Source organism: Oratosquilla oratoria, chromosome 13 (assembly GCF_046742065.1).
Source record: "Oratosquilla oratoria isolate Oo_2021 chromosome 13, ASM4674206v1, whole genome shotgun sequence".
NCBI lineage: Eukaryota > Metazoa > Arthropoda > Malacostraca > Stomatopoda > Squillidae > Oratosquilla > Oratosquilla oratoria.
In genome coordinates, this window is record NC_134789.1 from 26,810,009 (window position 1) to 26,831,421 (window position 21,413).

General features: G+C 41.5%; 1 protein-coding gene across 1 annotated transcript; it reads right to left on the reverse strand.

Moving 5' to 3' along the window:
- Positions 1–14,947: 14,947 nt before the first annotated feature.
- Positions 14,948–20,959, reverse strand: LOC143032204 (uncharacterized). Its single transcript, XM_076196674.1, has 2 exons — positions 20,945–20,959; positions 14,948–15,466 (listed from the first exon to the last, which is right to left on the reverse strand). Exons 1-2 carry the CDS (start codon positions 20,957–20,959, stop codon positions 14,948–14,950), a joined length of 534 nt encoding a protein of 177 aa, XP_076052789.1.
- Positions 20,960–21,413: the final 454 nt, after the last annotated feature.

Sequence of the window (21,413 nt, forward strand, 5' to 3'; positions counted from 1 at the left end):
CTGGTGATGATCCCCAATATAAAGTCATTGATTTTATTCGTTAGTGCGAAGATTGTATTGTAAATACTAATCTTTCAACGGGGTCTGAGAAAATTTCTTTCACGAGGTCACAGTTTGTACCTAATTCTTTGGCTTCTGAGATGTTCTCTGGTTCGTGTCTCGGCCTCAAGTCTTTAGATTATAATTATGATCTCCTTTGGTCTAATTTCCTTTTTTTATGATACCCCTGTAGGCAATTCCTTTCAATGATGTTTTAAGCTGACTAATGTTCTTACATCCAAATTGAGCACTCTTGACTATAGGCGTGCTCCAGAGTAGATAAGTTTAGCTACTGTCATATCCATGGTCATTGTAAAGACTCGACTATTGTTTCAAGGTTTTGAAACTTAGAGCTGAGACTTGTTATCAGCCTAGACAATCTCCGTCTCATTTTCACAAGCGCTCGTTTCACAACCCATAGGTTTGACCAGTAGTGTTAGGTCACAGATCATCCCCTTGGTGGTTGCTGAGTCTTCTTAGTTACAAAGGCAAAGCATACTGACAGGAGACCTTTTGGTCCATATCTAGGTCGGATGCGAAATAATCATAATAATGATAAGTAAATGAACGAATAAAAACTATAGAAATGTAAAAAAAAAAAAAAAAAGATAAAATACATAAATAAATACATAGGTATAGTTAGATAATAAACAAACAGGTAAATAGTAAATAATAATAAACTGACATATAAATTAGAATCAAACAAATAATAATAAACAAACAGACAAATGATAACAAAACAAATAAAAAAAATTATATTAAATAAATCATAATCATTACAGCATCTTAAGTGATTATCTAAATTATTCTTAAAGCTTCGAACTGAACTACATTGCCCTGCCTCTACAGGAAGTTTATTCCATTCATTAACTACACGGTTGGCAAAGTTGTTTCTACCCATTTCCAAATCAAATCGATTTCCAGATAGTTTGAGACCATTATTTCTTTTCGGATTCTCATTCAGTGTGAAAATTCTGTCATTTATGATGTTGTCAATTTCCTTTAGAATCTTAAAGACTTGTATCAAGTCACCTCTGAGTCTACCCATTTTAGGGAAACAGATTCATATGTCACCGGAAAAAATTACACCAAAAAATGGCACATGAAAAAATGGCACAGAAATAAATGGCACATCTTTCAGCACGGGGAAAATGGCACAGTAGAATAAGTTAAAAATGTGTTAAAACGTAATTTCTTTATTATAGCACATTTTTCAGTATAATCAGCTAAAATGTGTTGAAATCTAATTTCATTACTATCTTGCTTAACATTTCCATTTAAAAAATTTATATCAAATAATTTTGTTTAAGATTTTTGTTTTACTGCTTAAGATGTATTAGCTTAAAATTTCCATCGAATGTTGCAGCCAACTCCCTGTAGAAACTCCTCAACAGGTTTACAACCAGCACGGTGGTCTTGGCCGAGGTTCTTTATCCGTGCCTGTAGAGTCTTGTAGATCCTTTTCTGGCGTGTCATGGGAGGTTCACAACGAGATTCTTTCAGCATTTGAATAGCTACAAAAGCATGGTCATCTCGGATCCACTGGATCGCACTTAATATTGTTGGGTGATTATGACCAACCAACCTAGCAGAATAATGATCGTAAATCATTTGATTCATCATCATCATCATCATCATCATCATCATCATCATCATCATCATCATCATCATCATCATCATCATCATCATCATCATCATCATCATCATCATCATCATCATCATCATTTCATCATCATCATCATCATCATCATCATCATCATCATCATCATCATCATCATCATCATCATCATCATCATCATCATCATCTTGGGTCTTGTATTGCAGGAATGCATAAACAACGGAGACAGCAGTGTCTCCTAGAGGAACACGAATGATATACAACTATATGAACTTAGGAGGACCCATGGTCAAATTTCCATCCATCATCCAGAGGTCCGATCTCGCTAACAGTCTCAGAGTCTGTACACTAGCAAAAGCTATAATACGGTTGCCTCTGCCTGGACCATTCTCATATATAAGGCATGGTTGTGGTTCTGGCTCACCAGCTGACGCCCATTCACCTGAGATAACAAGTTCCTTTAATGAAGCAGGTTCACGAAGTTGACTGGAGCGTTGGTAATGTCGAGTGAGTCTTTTACAATGTTCCTGGGATACGAAATGAGCCTGAGCTTCTGTCTCCATGATCAAAACAGTTTGGGCGTATATTTGACCATGTTCATCTCGAGTGCTTTTTACTAATGTTTTCATTTTAGAATTACATGTGGCTGCTTTAATAGCACTTTCGCCACCATCGTGATTGTGTTCCATTACACGTATTATATTTTCATTTGCAAGAGAAGCTATTAATGCACCTTTACATGATAGTGTTCACTTGGCACATCTCCGCCGAATCGTGTTACCTCTCGACCACTGCTTGGTATACATGTATCCACTGTAACACAGTTTAGGATCTCCCTTATTGCTTTTGATTTTTTCTATGGCGCAAGTAAGTTGTGCAGTACGTAGTAGTGTCCCAAAGAGCCCACTAGATTCCACTAATCTGATGCTTCAAACCTGCGCCAAGAGGACTTGCGATCGTTAGCGTAGACGGTAAGATCTTTTGTATATTACTTCTTCAGACAAACTGTACATAAATATAGAAAAAATAGAATCAGCTTATAAACACACTTCACAGCAGGGAATGTTACATGGCAAGGGGACCTGACATGACTCCCCGCGTCTCTGACCTTCTCCCGTATTAGTCTGGGGGGAATTGTCTCATAACTACTGTAAATCTTTTAATTTTTTGTCACATTTGAAATGTCCATAACTCATGTTCACATTTTCCATATAAGTGCCAGAAATTAAACATGATTCAATAACATTCCTTTCAAAGAAATCTTTAAATTTGGCTAATACTTTGGAACTAGCCCAGTCAATATGGTGAATGTAGGAAAAATGATGAAATGTTTGAAAGAAGGGTTCCAATTTTTAGTGTAGTTTCATGATGGCGAAATATTCAAAACCTAATTGATACCTATAATTACTGAAAATCATCCCATAACCTGCAAATATTTCTGTGTGTCATTTTTTTCCTATGCTGAAAAATATGTCATATTTTCCTGTGCAATTTTTTCTTGTGCCACTTATTCCTGTGCCATTTTCTCCGGTGCTATTTTTCATACATTCGCTGGAGGGTGTCTCTCAGCTGTAGTTGTGTTGAATTGCATGGTGGCAGCTTAATAGATATTTATAGTTGTATATGGACTCCAAAGCTTTCAGATTTTCATTACGATAACACTGTAAAAATTGATTTCAGCCTCTGCTGTAGGATATATATATATATATTTATATATATATATATATATATATATATATATATTATTTGGATGATGGAGAACATAAACACAGGGGAAGGCTCGGAACCCTAAACACTCTAACATTTCGTTTGCGTAGAACTTCTTCAGAGAGTGTATGTAGAACTGCAATTGAAGTTTATATACTAAATCTAATTATCTTTTTCGGACAATTGGGAAAGGTCGTTTTTCTGGCGTGCTTTAGAATTAAAATACTAGTTTCTTTAGCTAAGTTGATAAACCCTCCTCGATGATTCGATGAATTAATTATTAGTTGAAATATATGCTGATTCAACAATTCTTCTAGTGAATTTATCAAAACCTTTATGTAGCACTTCAGCTTCTCTCCAGTTTGGTAAATGATCGAATTTTTCCGCATGAACTACTAAAGAATTAGATGTCCTATGTGCTTTTATGTCATTTTTATGTTCATAAATTCTTTTTTCTAATCCTCTTGACGATTCGCCAAAATAAGCCATTGAGCAACTATTGCACGGGGTTTTGTATACGACGCTGTTTTCGGAATTGGTTCTCTTTTCAGAAGTCTTTATTAGATCACCTATCCTCTTATTAGTTATTTTAGCTATGTTCATACCTGATTTTGTTAAATATTTGTCTATTATTGGTGACGTTTCTGAGCCAGGTACTGATATAAAATTTGTATTATTTTTATCATTTCTCTCTTTCTTTCCGCGATTGTAAATATTTATTGCTTTTCTTTTTGTTCTTTTCAACATTCCCTCTGGATATCCAAGTTTGTCAAAGGTTTTCATAATGTAATCAAATTCGCCTTCTAGGTATTCATTACTACAGATTCGTAGTGCCCTGAGAAAAATCCTATTACTATACCACTCTTTGTCCTATCATCATGTGCGGAGAAGTAATGTACTAAATCCTCTTTGTTAGTTTCCTTTCTGTATACTGAGAAAGTTACATTTTTTTCCACTCGTCGTATTAACGTATCTAGGAAGGGCAATTGTCCGTTTTGTTCCTCTTCTACGGTGAACTGAATATCGCTGTTGACCGCGTTAAGCATTCTCACTTTATTATTTACATTGGTGTTTTCGGGGATGATTGCGAGGACGTCGTCTACATATCTAAACCAGTGTGATCCCCTACCATTGATTCTGATAAAGTTTTCTTTTTCTAATAACTCCATATATAGACAGGCCATCACTGCACTTAAAGGACTACCCATAGCGAGACCTCTATGTTGTTCATATTCGTCACCATTAAAAGTAAACGCACCGAAATTTACGCATAAATCTATCAATTCTATATAATCTTGTTTTCTTATGGGTAGGTCAGTATCGTTCATATCTTTTATTACTCTCTTTACTGCTTCTAACGCACCGTTAGTGGAAATATTTGTATATAACGCCTTGACATCATAGCTTACTAACTTTTTCCCCGTGAAATCTAAATCTTTTAGTCTTGTCAAAAGATCGTTAGAATTTTTCAAATGTGTATTGCTGATCGATCCCATTGCCTGTGATAGCGGTTTGGCTAGACATTTCGCTAGTCTGTGGGGTGCACTACCAACCCCTGAAGTTATGGGTCGCATTGGAACGTTGGGTTTGTGAATTTTTGGAATACCGCGCATTCTGGGAGGATTGGGGTATTCCTCTAGAAGTCCCATTAATCTATTTCCTTTTTCAGTTTTATTAAGAATTTTTCTGGCATGTTTTTTGAATTTATCTGCTTCATTCGTTACGAAACCTATATGTTTTTTGCGATAAGTATTGTCGTCATCTAAGAGCTCTAACATTTTACTGATATAGTCCTCTTTTGATAAGATCACGATACCACCTCCTTTATCTGCATTGGTGATTACTATGTCTTTGTCTAAGCCTAGATTTATTAAAGCTTTCTTGAATCTTCTGGGGATGACGCATTCGTTTTTAATGGCTAACGCTTGGTAACATGTAACAATCCCCTGTTTGAATCCTTTTTCAATATCGTTGTCACTCCATCTATAGTTTCTCTTAATAAAATCTGTGAATCCCCTTGTGTTAATACCAGTGTCGAATTTAAGTCCTAGCGATAGAGCTTGAATTTCAGTATTCGATAATCTCCTATCTGAAAGATTTGTTATTATTTCACACCTTCCGATTTTATTCCAATCGCTGTTGTCATATAGACTGTTTAATTTTCGCTCTAGTCTTTCATTTTGTGATGTCTTTTCTTTTTCTAATTTATAAGGTAGGTGTGATGGTAATTGCACTCCAAATCTACAAGTACATTTATGAGTCGGTGGGCATATGTCTGATGGGCAAATGTCCGGTGACCAAATATCCGGTATCGGTGTTCCGTTCTTATGGACCTGTTTCCATATTGGTATTTTCACTTTATCACGTAATGTTTCTATTTTGTTGTCCAAATCTTTACAAGCTTCTTCTAAATATACTTTAGCACACTTACCGAATGGGTTGTTCGCACTAACCAGTTGTTTCGGAGCCGATTTAGTACACATCTATTCAACTTGCGTCTTCTGTGGTATTCCTGCCAAATAACCTCCTGTTGCTCTCCATCATTTGCCATATTGATAAGTATTTTAGACAAATTATTTGGATGATGGAGAACATAAACACAGGGGAAAGGCTTGGAACCCTAAACACTCTAACGTTTCACCTGAAGGTGCGAAACTATCGCCGTCAACTACTTGAATCCAGTGCTCGTCGTTAACGACTCGTACCGGCTGTCTCAAGTTGTGTTACAGTGCTAAAAACTACTGCGCGCTAGTAAATCAGCCTACTTTCTTATCAAGGCCCTCCCTTCCTCGATGGAATACTCGGGGTCGGAAGCGGCGTCCAGCTTAGAGCAGGACTTAATGATTTCCGACACTGATGACGACATTAGTGTTAACCACTGGCCCGACCTGCCTCGTCCTACCTCCACTCCCCATCACCCTCCAACAACCACCCAGCATGATACCCACCAGTCTACATCGCTCCCCAGTACCAAACGGCGGGTCGACGACACCTCTACCTTCCCCGCAGGAGAATGTCAACCGCCTGCTGCCAAGACGATCAAGGGAACCTCAAATGAGTGTAATAAGGCTCCTATTCGCCCTACCCTGCCTAATCACAGTGCTACTCCCGTTGCCCCCACCCGACCCTCACCCGCCCTTCCAGCATTTGCTCCCCGAGACAAGTATATTAAGTTGGCCTTTAGCGGGAACCCATCCACAGAAGTTAAACTCCGTTGGCTGTCAACTATCACCAAGACTTTCCACCTGCAACGGGATACGGCCGAGGTTAAGATGGCTGCACTCACCTCTCGATTCATCTACATATCAAGACAACGCACAGACATCCTGGACCGAGTTACTACAAATGAATTTATGTCACTGCCTCTTCTCCCTCAAGACTCCCCCGAAAGACCTCGTAAGTACCCCCAATACCTGCTCACTCGCTATCCCGTTGACGTGGATCACAAGCTTGCCCTACAGCTCCCAGGAGTACACTCAGCCAGGCGCTTCATGCAGAACGGTACCCCCATCAACCGCATTGTTATTGTGTGGAGCCTCCCCGAAACACCCCCCGACACCATTACCTTTGACTTCCTCCCTCTCCTCCCCCCGTGTCAAGTCCAAAGACTCCGTGACGACCGACCCTGGTGCTACAGGTGTTGGGGTATCGGTCACATATCCAGGTACTGCTCCGCCTCCCCTAAGTGTGCCTGGTGTGCCGCCGCCCATGAATCCAGAGAATGTCCCGTCCGAAGTGCGCCCCCGCCCCCATCTGCGACTACTTCCACCTCTGAACCTCCACCACAGCCGAACCCATCACAATGGAAGTGCCCCCGATGTCTACAGCCAGGTGTCAACGTCTGGCACGGCTGTACTCGGCGCCAGACCCAGACCAATGGCCCCACCTCAGCCCCACCACCTCCTCCCGCCCGGACTGTCCTCTCTGCTCCCACCCCCCCTCAGCAAGACGCTGCCCTCCGTAAGGCCGTTGCAGCCCTTCAGGCGCGATGTGCAGCACTCGAGGACCGCTTCGCCTCCATTGACACCAGGATTGACAGCCTTGTCTCAGCCCAAACTACTACTGCCACCAGACTCTCCACACTGGCGGAATCCCAACAAACCCTCGTCTCCTCCATCTCCATGCTTGCCGAGAGAATGGAATTCATTGCAACTCGTCTCGACAAACTCTGTAAGTTACAACCCAGTACTAGCCAGTCTTCCTCGAATCATCCATCCACCTCCACACTCCGGTCTCCTACTAGCAAACGCAACGTTCGTAACTAACATTCACCTAGACCTCCTTTCATGGAACATCAATGGTATCACCAACCACAAAAAGTACACACAATTGAAGGCATATGTACAGACACATCACCCTTGTGTCATTTTTCTACAGGAGGCGTTTCCAAACCGGCCCAACACTGCACCACAGGCACCCTCCCTTCCCGGATATATCCCCTATATTCATACGATACGAAACGGTCTTCTAACATACATACACAATACACTGATACACCGTCTTCTGCGCTCCTCTACAGACCCTGACGTAACATTCCAACTCTTCGAGATAGAAATTGGGGGAGGAATCCTACAGCTCTGTAATATCTACTCTGCTCCCGCACGTCTTCGTCCAACCACTCTTCCACCACCTACGATAAAAGGTATAATATACGCAGGGGATTTCAATGCTCGACATCCTGCATTGGGAGATCGTCCTGGCACCACTAACCGCCCTGGTGTTCACCTACTATCCTTCATCCGACAACATCATCTGACCCGCTGGGACACAGGTGGCGCCACACACTCCCGGGGAGGCACCCTGGACCACGTCCTCACCTCTGGCTTGGTATCATCCCGCATCCAGTGCTCCTCAGTACCTGCATTATTCTCAGACCATATTGCTCTTCTCTTCCACTATTCTCTTCCTACGATACCTACACCCCCTATCACACGCCTACGCCTCACCATACCCCCCAAATACTGCCCGACGTACATTTCATACATGACCTGCATACTACCTACCTTAGAATGTTCCTCCCCCGACCAGTTATACAATAGCCTTGTCTCCGCCACCCACGACTTTTACAGGCTTTACGTATCACGACCCCACCTCCAACGTCGCCCTCCTCCTCACTCGTGGTACCTAGACACCCGACTTCAGGACGCACAGAAAGAAGCGGAGCGCGTTGGACTCATGTTCCAAACTAACCCATCTCCTGAACTACTTCATCGTTACCAGCAATCCAGAGACGATTTGACAACCCTCCTAGAATGTGTAAGTACTGACTCCTGGAAGAGATTCACGAACAGAATTGATCACCAAACTAGTGTAGCCTCCATGTGGCACCTTATTCGCAGGGTAATTAAGAAGACTCCTGCTACTGCCCGTCATCATTCCCCCACCGTATTTGCCGAACAGCTCATCGACACGTGGTCAAACCAGTCCAACCCTGCCAACCTACCTACCCCCGTCCAGGATGCCCTCTCCTCCGGTGCTTTTGCTCGTGGACTCCGCTTAGTACATGCTCTGCTGCAAGAGGATGATGAAGAAAATATACCAATCACTGAAGATGAACTACGACGTGCTCTCTTGAGAGGTAAAGCCACGTCCCCTGGGGATGATGGCATTACCTACAATGTGCTACGATTACTGCACCGTGTACCCGGTAACCCCCTCCTTCGCCTCTACAATATGTGTCTACGAGATGGATATATCCCACATGCCTGGACCACGAGTACAATAATCCCCATACCCAAGCCCGGTACAGCAAATTTCAGGCCCATCTCCCTTACATCCTGCTTCTGCAAAGTAATGGAAAGAATCTTGCTCACCCGACTGATGTACCAACTACAAGATCGCCTTTCTCCACGTCTCTTCGGCTTTCTACCCCAACGCAGCACCCATCACTGCCTCGTCGACTTATATTCTCGCCTCTCCCGTGACAGTGTTGTGGCATTTATAGATCTAAAAAGTGCATTTGATATAGCAAACCGAGACGTTATTTTAGATCAATTAATTGACTTTGGAATTAAGGGTAAATTACTACGATGGATTAAGGGCTACCTCAGTAACCGGACCTCCCGTGTCTTCTTTAGCGGTGCCTACAGCTCCTCACGGGATTTTCATCTCGGCACTCCTCAAGGAGGGGTACTAAGTCCATTTCTCTTTAATATACTTATGCATCGTCTCCTCACGTCTTTGCCCACTATTCCTGAGGTCACAATTACATGCTATGTAGATGACCTATGTATTCACTCTACCTCCCCAACACACCTACAACTCTTTCTTACTTCTCTCTCCCAAGCTTCTGCTAACTGTGGCCTTGTTGCTTCCCCACAGAAGAGCAGAATTTTCTCCTACCGCCCTCCTGCCACGCTGCCAGAGTTCATGATTGGAGACTGCATCATCCCACTAAGCTCCCAGTACTGCTACCTTGGTGCACCAGTACGAATCTCGGAAACTCTTTCTGCCCGGCGTCAATCCCATCCCGTAATTCGTGAATTGCTAGATCGTCTCCAACAACTCTTCCGGTATCTCCATCCCCGTGGCCAGAACTGTCTATATTACTTTTATACGCTCTGTTGTTGATTACCTCTCCCCTGCCTTAATTCAACTTCCTCGATATGCTTTAGAGCCACTGGAGATTTTTCAGAATAAAGCCATGAGAATCATTCTCGGTTGCCCAATGACTACCAGAATTGTCAACATGCAACGGGAATTACGGCTTCCATCCCTAGTTGAGAGGATTTATTCTAATGTCACCTGCCTCACAGTTAAGTGTATACACTTTCCCCACATCTCACCGCACTTCACAGCACTGGTCAGAGATTCTCTCGGCCCCGCTCCGCCCGTCCCCCGCCTCATGCCCCCCGGTCGCCGTCTTATAAAGTCTATCTCCTCCTTCCTTCGCAGCCAAGATTTAAAAGTACCAGTAGCTGACATACCCCCAGGGCCTCCCCCGTGGACGCTACCATCCCCTGTGGATAGCTTCACTCCTACTTCAAAATGTGACCGACCTCCTCTACAACTACAGCTAGCCTTGGAACATGTTACCCAGGTAACATCCTCCATCACTGCTCCGCATCGCCTCTACACTGACGGGTCACTACAATCGGATGGTGCAGCTGGAGGAGCAGTCTACTCACCTGACCTACCGCCGCCTCCTGAGGGCTGGGTCGGCCGTCGACTCAGAGATCACTCCAGCTCCACGTTGTGTAAACTATACGCCATCTTAGATGCTATCAGTCTCGTTTGCCAAAGAGGAGTGAATGCTGTCATTATATGTGACTCTAAGCCTGCACTGCAATCCCTCACCGCTATTCATCCCACTCACCATTCTGTTGTACAACAAATCCTTTCCTTTCTATCCCTACTAACTATCCGTAATCTCTGCATTTAATTTATTTGGATTCCATCTCATGTAGGTTTGCACCACAACACCAAAGTAGACCGCCTAGCAAAAGAAGCCTGCCGACTCCCCCGTCGTGGTGATGGACGACCTCTCTCACTGCTATGTTACCTCAACAGGGTCCGCTCCGCTGCACTTCTGCCTGAGCAACGTCGACGGGACACCGAGAGACCCTTCAGTGTCACCATCACCCATCACGAATCCGTATGCCGCCACAAATACAAGTACCGCCGCAAGGGACTTATGGTTCGTCGCCACAATGTTGTCTCAGCCCGACTGCGGCTAGGCTACCGTCCACCGTGGCAGGTCGCCGAGGTGGAGGGCAAGCCTGTATTCACAGAATGTCGCCTATGTCACGCTCCACTAGACAACACCATCGAGCACTACTGCCTAGCGTGCCCCACTGTAAAACATCTAATACCCCAGGGACTACCATTAGATGCAATCTGTCGTCATCTCCTATCACAAAATAGATTAGATGAAATACTTGTCCGTTACCCCCGCTTTGGTGGGTTCTCATAATACCTGATGCCCTGCGTGACATCTCAGTCTTATTCCCCTTTGAATGAATGTACAATACCCAGTGTCGTATATGTTACCTGCAACCCATGTATTTGTATGTGTATATAAGTGTATGTGTACGTGTGTAAGCATGTGCATACCAGTTGCCTTCCTACATTCATTATGAAAACCTCCCCCACTGTATGACGCTAATGCGTATTAAGTAAAAAAAAAAAAAAAAAAAAAAACTCTAACGTTTCGTTCGCGTAGAACTTCTTCAGAGAGTGTATGTAGAACTGCAATTGAAGTTTATGTACTAAATCTATTTATCTTTTCGGACACTTGGGAAAGGTCGTTTTTCTGGCGTGCTTTAGAATTAAAATACTAGTTTCTTTAGCTAAATTGATAAACCCTCCTCGATGATTCGATGAATTATTAGTTGAAATATATGCTGATTCAACAATTCTTCTAGTGAATTTATCAAAACCTTTATGTAGCACTTCAGCTTCTCTCCAGTTTGGTAAATGATCGAATTTTTCCGCATGAACTACTAAAGAATTAGATGTTCTATGTGCTTTTATGTCGTTTTTATGTTCATAAATTCTTTTTTCTAATCCTCTTGACGATTCGCCAAAATAAGCCATTGAGCAACTATTGCACGGGATTTTGTATACGACGCTGTTTTCGGAATTGGTTCTCTTTTCAGAAGTCTTTATTAGATCACCTATCCTCTTATTAGTTATTTTAGCTATGTTCATACCTGATTTTGTTAAATATTTGTCTATTATTGGTGACGTTTCTGAGCCAGGTACTGATATAAAATTTGTATTATTTTTATCATTTCTCTTTCTTTCCGCGATTGTAAATATTTATTGCTTTTCTTTTTGTTCTTTTCAACATTCCCTCTGGATATCCAAGTTTGTCAAAGGTTTTCATAATGTAATCAAATTCGCCTTCTAGGTATTCATTACTACAGATTCGTAGTGCCCTGAGAAAAAATCCTATTACTATACCACTCTTTGTCCTATCATCATGTGCGGAGAAGTAATGTACTAAATCCTCTTTGTTAGTTTCCTTTCTGTATACTGAGAAAGCGAGATGGTGTAGTGGTTAAGTCACTACAAGTACTGGTAACGTGCTAGCCGTTGATTCGAGTCCTCGGGCGTACCACGTTTCAACTTCTGCATGTGCCTCCACGGTTATTCCGATGTTGATGGTATACAATTCAAGTGCATTGTGGTTGATAAAAATGTATCTCTAGTCACTGGGACCCATTCAGTGTTGTACATATATATATATATATATATATATATATATATATATATATATATATATACATTTGTATGTATGAATACGTATATATATACATATACATATATATATATATATATATATTCAACACCAGACAATTCTATTCGGCAATATTTTCTAATATTCATTCAACATTTCTTCATATTGTCTTCACTGGCATGTATACACTTTTACAAAAATACATATTATTTCTTTGAACAGGCTTTATTAAATATTTCCTTCATTAAAACTCTATGTATAAATCTATATCTATCTCTTTCTCTCCCCTCCCCTCTCTCTCTCTCTCTCCCTTTCTCTCTCTTTCTATCTATTATCTATGTATGTATGTATGTATCTATCTATCTATCTATCTATCTATCTATCTATCTATCTATCTATTTATCTATCTTTATATCACAATATGGTAAGTTTGCATGTTACATCCCCGCCAATCACGTAATTCAATTACCACATTTGGTGGGGAAAAAGGTGTCCGATTTTTTTTGTTTTTTTTCAACTAGAATGAGGTTTTGAGGCAAAACGAGGGTGTATTTCTCTTCGAAGTTAAATCGAATTGAGTCTACCAAAACAAAGCCTGTTAAGTAGGCCAAGATAATGCGTTGTAAATGAACGGATGACTTTCAGAAAGACAAAAGAATCTATAATTCTGAGATATGAACTTTGAACAGTAAAAATTAATATACATTTTCATGGACATTAAATGATGCGAATAATTATGTCAACATATTGATACAATTAGTTCAAAAGAGACTTGATCGTAACACATCCACAAGCATTACAAAAGTTGATATCTGGATATATCTTCTGAGCTTAGATCTGCAAACTTTTCCCCGTATTGAACGTCTTCCACATAGCTGTAAAGCAGCTAAAACTGGGTAAAGTTATAATTAGGCGATTGTTTAAAACTTATCTTTTGGGAATGCATTATCAAAGGTTTACATGGTGATATTCGATAAAAGTTTTTGTAGTTATAGACCGCAGTGCGCCCAGCACTACATCTAGAATTGAAATCACGTTATATGATTCTCAATTAATCTTAGAACTACTTAAATTAGTCGTCTGTCATCATGACCTGATGTACTGCGTATCCAATTACAAAAAGGCTCTAGAAGTGATCTTATGACGGTTATCTGAATGTGGTGGTTAACTGCAAAACGAAGAGTAAAGCTGCCCATTTTCGAAATCAGTCAACCTCTCACCTCCATGAGGAGGTGCAGCCTTAAGTTGCGTATGCGGTCGCAGGACTGGGCCCAAGGTCCTAAGACTTCAGCTGTATTTCTTATAATTTTCCACACATGGACCCCTGGCAACCGGTGACTGCTCCCCTCTCCATACAATTTTCAGCCGGTGACATAGAAACATACCCACACTCATATAATACAAACGACAGTCCAAACTTTCTTCTTGGAAAGTCGAAATAAAATATTACCTAAGTTTATATTGCATATTACGACGTTTCACCCTTTTTAGAGCATTTTCAATATATATATGACAACAGATGAATTAGGAAAGTATACACAAAAACAATTATGAAAGGATCAAGGATCATATGAGGAGATTATGTCCATGGTGCTCCGCGGGGTGCTGGGATGACCTTTTGTCCACCCAGGGAAGCTAGAGCCACGGAGGTTGTACCTCCTTGTACATTTATGGATGGAGCCTTCTCTCGAATATGGAGGGCCTCCAGGATCTCCAAACGATGAAAGTCGTGTGCGGAGTCGACGATTTTTGTGTTCTCCACAAGGGATCTTTCTAGTAAGGAAGGAATTGTGCTTTTCCAAAAAATGCCTCCTAGGGGCACCAGCTTGTAGATGGCACGTCAGTCTTCTGGAGAGAGAAGTCGTCGTTATTCATATATAAGACATGGGACGAGGCTTGCAGTCTTCGTGCGGGCAGATGAATTCATAAACAGCATTACTTCTCCATAGTGGGTTGTGGTTACGGATAGGATTATTTTGCAGGATGAGGTTGAGCATTTTGAAGTTTTTATAATAAATCCGAAGCTTCAGTTTTTCTCCGGGGTCGGATGGTTGTGCACCGCGTTCAACAATTTCTCTGGGGATTCTTTCGTCCATTCGGTAAGCCTTACTCATGGAAGATCTGTAACTGAGAATAATCGTAGGGCGTTTCTTGGGAGGAACGGTGTCATGATTTAGGTAGTTCTCCATAATTCGTCGGATGACTTCTTGCACATCCTTATTGGGGAATCCATTGTTAACCAGGATTTGCTGCAATCGTTGAAGCTCTTGATGTAAAAGAGGCTATGTTGAGCAGTGCGTGAATGCCCTATTCACGTATGACGCTTTTCTTGCAGGCTGCAGGGCACTCTCTATCCGCATCTACCTTTGTTCGTGCCTTTAACGTATACAGTGGTGGTAAATCTACTTACGTCGGGCTTTGCTGAGATGTCTAAAAAAGGGCAAAGAACCATCAGCATAGTGTTCACTTGTTAAGTTGAGAAAAGAGTTTTTCGCGAATGCCTGACATAGTTCTTGTAGATGTGTCTGGTGTCTTGCTTCAACGAATATATCGTTCACATATCTTCCATAGGAGTGTGGGCGAATTGCATGATCAGAGAGAACTCGTCTTTCCACTGAACCCAAGTAGAAGTTGGCGAAAAGGACCCCGAGAGGGGACCCTATCACCACACCATCTACCTGTCTATACAACTTACCGTCCGGTCCGCGGAACGGGGATTCTGTCGTGCACTCTTCTAGGAGATTACGAAGCAAAGTTTCCGGAATGTCCATGGGAACTTGATGGAAGTGATAAAACTCATTTAAGATTAAGTTTATGGTCTCAGTCACGGGGACATTAGTAAAGGAGTTATCTGCATCTAACGAGGCAGTAAGAGCTGTAAGGGTTTTGTTGTGAAGAAGGTCAATAAATTCTTTAGAGGACTTCAGCAACCAGGAACGAGGTACATATGGGATAAGAAGCTCATGGAACCTCCTGGCCAAACCATACGTCGGGGTGGGGATTTGGCTGATACACACACACACACACACACACACACACACACACACACACACACACACACACACACACACACACACACACACACACACACACACACACACACACACACACACACACACACACACACACACACACACACACACACACACACACACACACACACACACACACACACACACACACACACACACACACACACACACACACACACACACACACACACAAACACACACGCACACGAGAACCATAGAGGTCTCCAAAAGAGAATAAGGTAACACAAGGCGGATTTGAGAATCCATCGCCTCTTAAATGCGCTGGTGGGCCACGTAGACAATCTTCGCCGGCCGGTGGTGGGGGGAGGATATTTATTTTGTGCTTTAGTTTCTTCTGCTGCCGACCGGTCCGGCACACACCTGACCTTTCCGTTGACGCTGGCGAGTGGGCTTGCACTTTAGACAGATACACACGTTTACCGAGTCACATAATTCTCTGCTTTCAGAATTGTGCTCGGGAGAAAAGAGGCCCACACAAATCAACACTCGCCCGCTTGCCCACTGTACTGCCATCGGATCTACTCTTTCGTCTACCCTCCAGATATCACCCATTGCCTCGCTAGAGGCCAAACGCCCATTGCCTCGCTTCGGGTTAATCAGCAACGCGCATCACCTTGCTTGGGGTTAATCAGCAACGCCAATTAATCTTCTCCGTTAGGGACAGGTTACCTTCGGGGGCTCCACGCGGAAAGTAAACCCTACTCCTCGTAAGATACATACACACACCTCTTACGAATATGACCACGCCCCCACGCACAAACATTAACACGTACTTTTTCTTCGACTAAAACTCCCTTCCTTTCTAACTTTTTCTCATACTACATCTCATTTCAGTTTACCTCCCACTAAGTCTTTTTCCGTTTTTAACCTTTCTCTACTACTAATACACCTTCTACCATTTTCTCAGCTTTTGGTGATTCTAAATGCAGGCGTTGGCGCCGCCATCCAAGTTCCCTGCCCGTTTTTCCAAAGTCACCACCATCAATCGCCCCTTAGTGAATCGCCCATGAAAAAAAAAAAACCGCATATTGGCAATAGCCCTCTTTTATACACTACTATCTATTAATTTTCTTACAGACGTCCTTCCCCTCCCACACAAACCGATCCCGCGCGAAAGAGTGGTCTGCCCTAGATAGCCCGTAGCCCATAGCCGTTCTTCTGAAGAAGCTCTAAGCGAAACCGGTCAGGAATGAACTCGGCTCTAGACCCCATGTCTTACTCTTCCACCTTCCTGAAACTTGTCACAATGTCCCAACACACACACACATACACACACACACACACACACACACACACACACACACACACACACACACACACACACACACACACACACACACACACGGAGGTCCGGGTTCGACTCTCGACTCTCGCCCCGGGGCTGAAATAATATCAGTATCGCAGCGCTGAGGGGTGTTACTCCAACTCTCGTGGGCGGGGAGTTGGGTGTGTGTGTGTGTGCAAGGTCATAGCATTACCCATAGATCGGACCTACGAGCTCTGAGCTCTCTTCCAGGAGGGAAATAGCTGTCGATCACGAGTCGAACACGTGATCCAAAGACCAAGTGAACACACACACACACACACACACACACACACACACACACACACACACACACACACACACACACACACACACACACACACACACACACACACACACACACACACACACACACATATATATAGATATATATATATATATATATGTATATCTATACATATATATATATATGTATATATATGCGTATACTTAGGTAGGAGGTTCTCCCTTCTCCCTCTAGCAAGAAATGTTGTATATAATAGCATGATGGCAACTCACAATTTTCTTGTTAACTTGTTCAATACTGCGAACAAGGCGACGTATTTCAAGAGGCAATCTATGTAGAAGATCAGCAAAGGACATTTCAACACTGAGGCAGGATAGTCAGGCTAATAGATATTTAGGTACCAACGTTTTGAAGTTACACAACTTCATTCTCAAGGCAGAATAATACATACAATAGTTAATGCGTAAATATACAGAAATAGTGTTACATAAATGAGCTAAGGAAAGGTCACAAACAAAAAAATAATATGAAATAAGCAAAAACATAGGAGAGGTCGACAAAAGGACAAAACCCCCAGCAATGACAAATGAGGATCAACGCCATGGGGTGGTCAATTTGTCACCTTGCTGTGGGGTGGAAGAGTAGACATCATCAACATGGAAATGTAAGATCAAGTCTTTAGAAGGGAGAATTTGTAGATCTTGAAGCTGCTTATTCATGTCGGGGTTGCTGTGTTTGGTATGCAACGCTCGAGAATTGCAAGTCTTTTGTGGTCTTTTTCCGTGGCAATAATGGAAGTGCCCTTTACGAGATCTTCCCTTGTGAGTCGTAGTTGGTCGTGGTTTCTGTAGTGATTTTTTATGGCGCCTGCAGATAAATGAAGAGTAAGCCTTCTCGATACTTTAGTAGTAGTCATACCAATATACGACGCATGAAGCCCACAGTCCTCATGTTGGCATACAAATTTATATACGGCATGACTACGTTGAAGGAGAGGGCGTTCAGGAGTGGTGCTATTTTTCGTGATCAGGTTACTAATTCTCTTGTTTTTATAGAAAATGACAAGGTTTGACATTTCTTTTAATGATCTCCTTGATAATGCGTTCCTCGGTCTTATACGAGGTTGACATCTGTCATTGCTGTTGTTTTTTTTATTCCTTTTTGTTGACCTCTCCTATGTTCGTGCTTATTTCATATTATTTGTTTATTTGTGACCTTCCCTTAGTTCATTTATGTAACACTATTTCTGTATATTTACGAATTAACTATTGTATGTATCATTCTGCCAAGAATAAAGTTGTGTAACTTCGAAACGTTGGTCCCTAAATATCTACTAGTTTGACTATCTTGCCTCAGTGTTGAAATGTCCTTTGCTGATCTTCTACATAGATTGCCTCATGAAATACGTTGTTTTGTTCGCAGTATTGAACAAGTTAACAAGAAAAATGTGAGTTTTCTTCATGCTATTATACATACATATACTACAGGCTTTTTCCCCCTTACACGGAGGGTAGACCAAAAGAAAAAGGCATAGAAAACACTTCCACACATTCCATTTCCTACATATTCTACTACCCTCCACCCTCCTCCCTCCCTCTTATCTTGGTACCTCCTGCTATTATATACAACATATATATATATATATATATATATATATATATATATATATATATATATATATATGTATATATATATGTATTAATATCTATGTATATATATATATATATGTATAAACTCACACACACACACACACACACACACACACACACACACACACACACACACACACACACACACACACACACACACACAAACAAAAAAACACAAACACACACATGCATACACATACAACACAAACACACACACACACACACACACACACACACACACACACACACACACACACACACACCACACATACACACACACACACACTCACTTAGAAATGTAATTTTAGAGTAACAATAGGGAGGTAGTAAAAACACACACACACGCCATTGGCCAATTGGGCGAAACGGTCGTTTTGGGGTAAAGTTCATCGATGTCGGCAATTAACGACGAGAGAGGCGTCAAGCCTAAATGTAATAACAGAGTCGAGTTTGTCTGTAGTTTTGTTGCAAAAGAACTGTGTAAAAAGTCAGATTGGATTGTTGTCATTGCAAATGGTTGACCCAAACAAACTAATGTTTACATAAAGTGAGAATAATTTTAAAGATTTTATGGCTGTTGGAGGGTAAACAACATATGCAACACACAAAAAAATGAGGTGGAAGACGAATGAAATGTGTTTTCAGGGTGATAAATACGTAAAACATAAGCTAAATAATAAATTGAGTAATAGATACAGAGAAAATGAAATAAGTTAACCATAGAAAGATTAAATCAAGTTGGAAAGAGGCGTGATACAAAGTAGCCATGATAAGAACTTTTTTAAACCTAAGTCAAATGAGAATTGCACCAAAGCAATTGATGATAAAAGAAAGGGTGGAAAGAAAAACACGTGCTGGAAGAGATATATGAATGAAAAAGAAAATAGGAAGAGAGATGATAGAAAAGCGAGATATTTAAGGAAACAAACAGTGAAGGTTTAGAAAAGAATGCATAAGCAATGTTAGAATATTTTATTGGAAAACAAGAGGTGACAAGGACAGCAAAATACTAAAAAGATTATATCAGCAGTCATTGAAAGTGAAACACATGCACAATACGAGATTGAAAATTCTTCTAGAGTACAAAAATCGTAAATAATCACTATTCTAAACCTAAGTCAATTAAAGACTCCATTAGAGCAATTGATGATAAAAGAAAGGGTGGAAAGAAAAACACGTGCAGGAAGACATATATGAATGTAAGAGATCATGGAAAGAGAGATGAAAGAAAAGTGAGGAAACAAGAAGTGAAGGTTTGAGAAAGAATACATAAACAATGTTAAATATTTCATTTTATTGGAAAACAAGAGGTAACAAGAACAGCAAAATACCAAAAAGATTATATCGGCAGTCATTGAAAGTGAAACGCATGCACAATACGAGATGGAAAATTCTTCTAGAGTACAAAAATCGTAGAGAATAACGTAGGTATAAGGTCACAGTCACTGAAAATGAAGCTTCGGTCACATGTCACGCTGAAATCAACAGGACCGGGAATTTAGTAGATACAGAAAGATTCATCCCCGTCTGGGGTATTGGTTGTATGTTCATGTGCGGTACCTTAAAGACTATAATTATGGGGTGTCCTTACGGAATAGAGCCACACAATTTTTTTGTCTGTGTTGGAGGAAATATCTATTCGTAGAAAAACTATGTTTTTTTTTATTGATCTGCGACTGTCCCTTCGTGATACTGTCTCTCTTTGAGTATGTTTCGGTTCGATTCCTGGTGCGACAGCCGGAAGCATGAACCGTATGATCTCGCTGTTACTAGCAATTCACTTCAGGTATTTACAGCAGCGAAGGAATGTCAGTGTTTCGTGCCAGCTTTACCATTCTCTATGAGTTGAGCTTGGAAACTCAGTAAAATCTAGGTAATGACGGCAGTTAGCAATCAACCTAGATTCTCCAGTCGTTAGGTTAACTCCAAGCATCAAGCTAGGTCTCGGATCTTCTCCCGGGGCTATGGCCGGGAAGATTACTAGTATGCCCTTGCTATTACTAGTGATTCACTTCAGGTATTTACAAAGCCGATCAAATTTTTGGGCCCGCTTTACCATTCTCTATGATTTGAGCTCGGTGATCCTTACTAGATTACTTCTAGTACACTCAAGTGTTTTATGTTGAAGGTACAACAAACAAACTTACATTCAACTCCGACATAGTGGACACGTCACCCTAAAAATCAAACAGACCTGTCAAAGTCAACTTCGTTAACAAGAAGATTACTAAATTCGAGTGCATATATAACTAGCTCTGAGTGATTCTATCAACCTTCGTGAAGTGACTACTGCCCGCACGGCAATGTGGAACCACTACCTCTCGCAACAACGACACCATAGTGGATGCTGTTTCAAACCCCTGAGTCAACATCAGGTGATACCTCCTACATTATGACACCTTTCCCCACCCACGAAGGAATGCTAAGTCAGACAACACCACGCCACCTCCTCTCCCCCTCCCTCAACACACAAATTCTCACTACCACCACAGTGACGATCTTGCCTGGTAGGGTTATAACCAAACCATACCTGGTGCACTTCCAGACCAACACATAATAGTGTTATGCAAGAGTGCATTTTTTCTATGATAAACTATGTATTATGTAAATTATGTA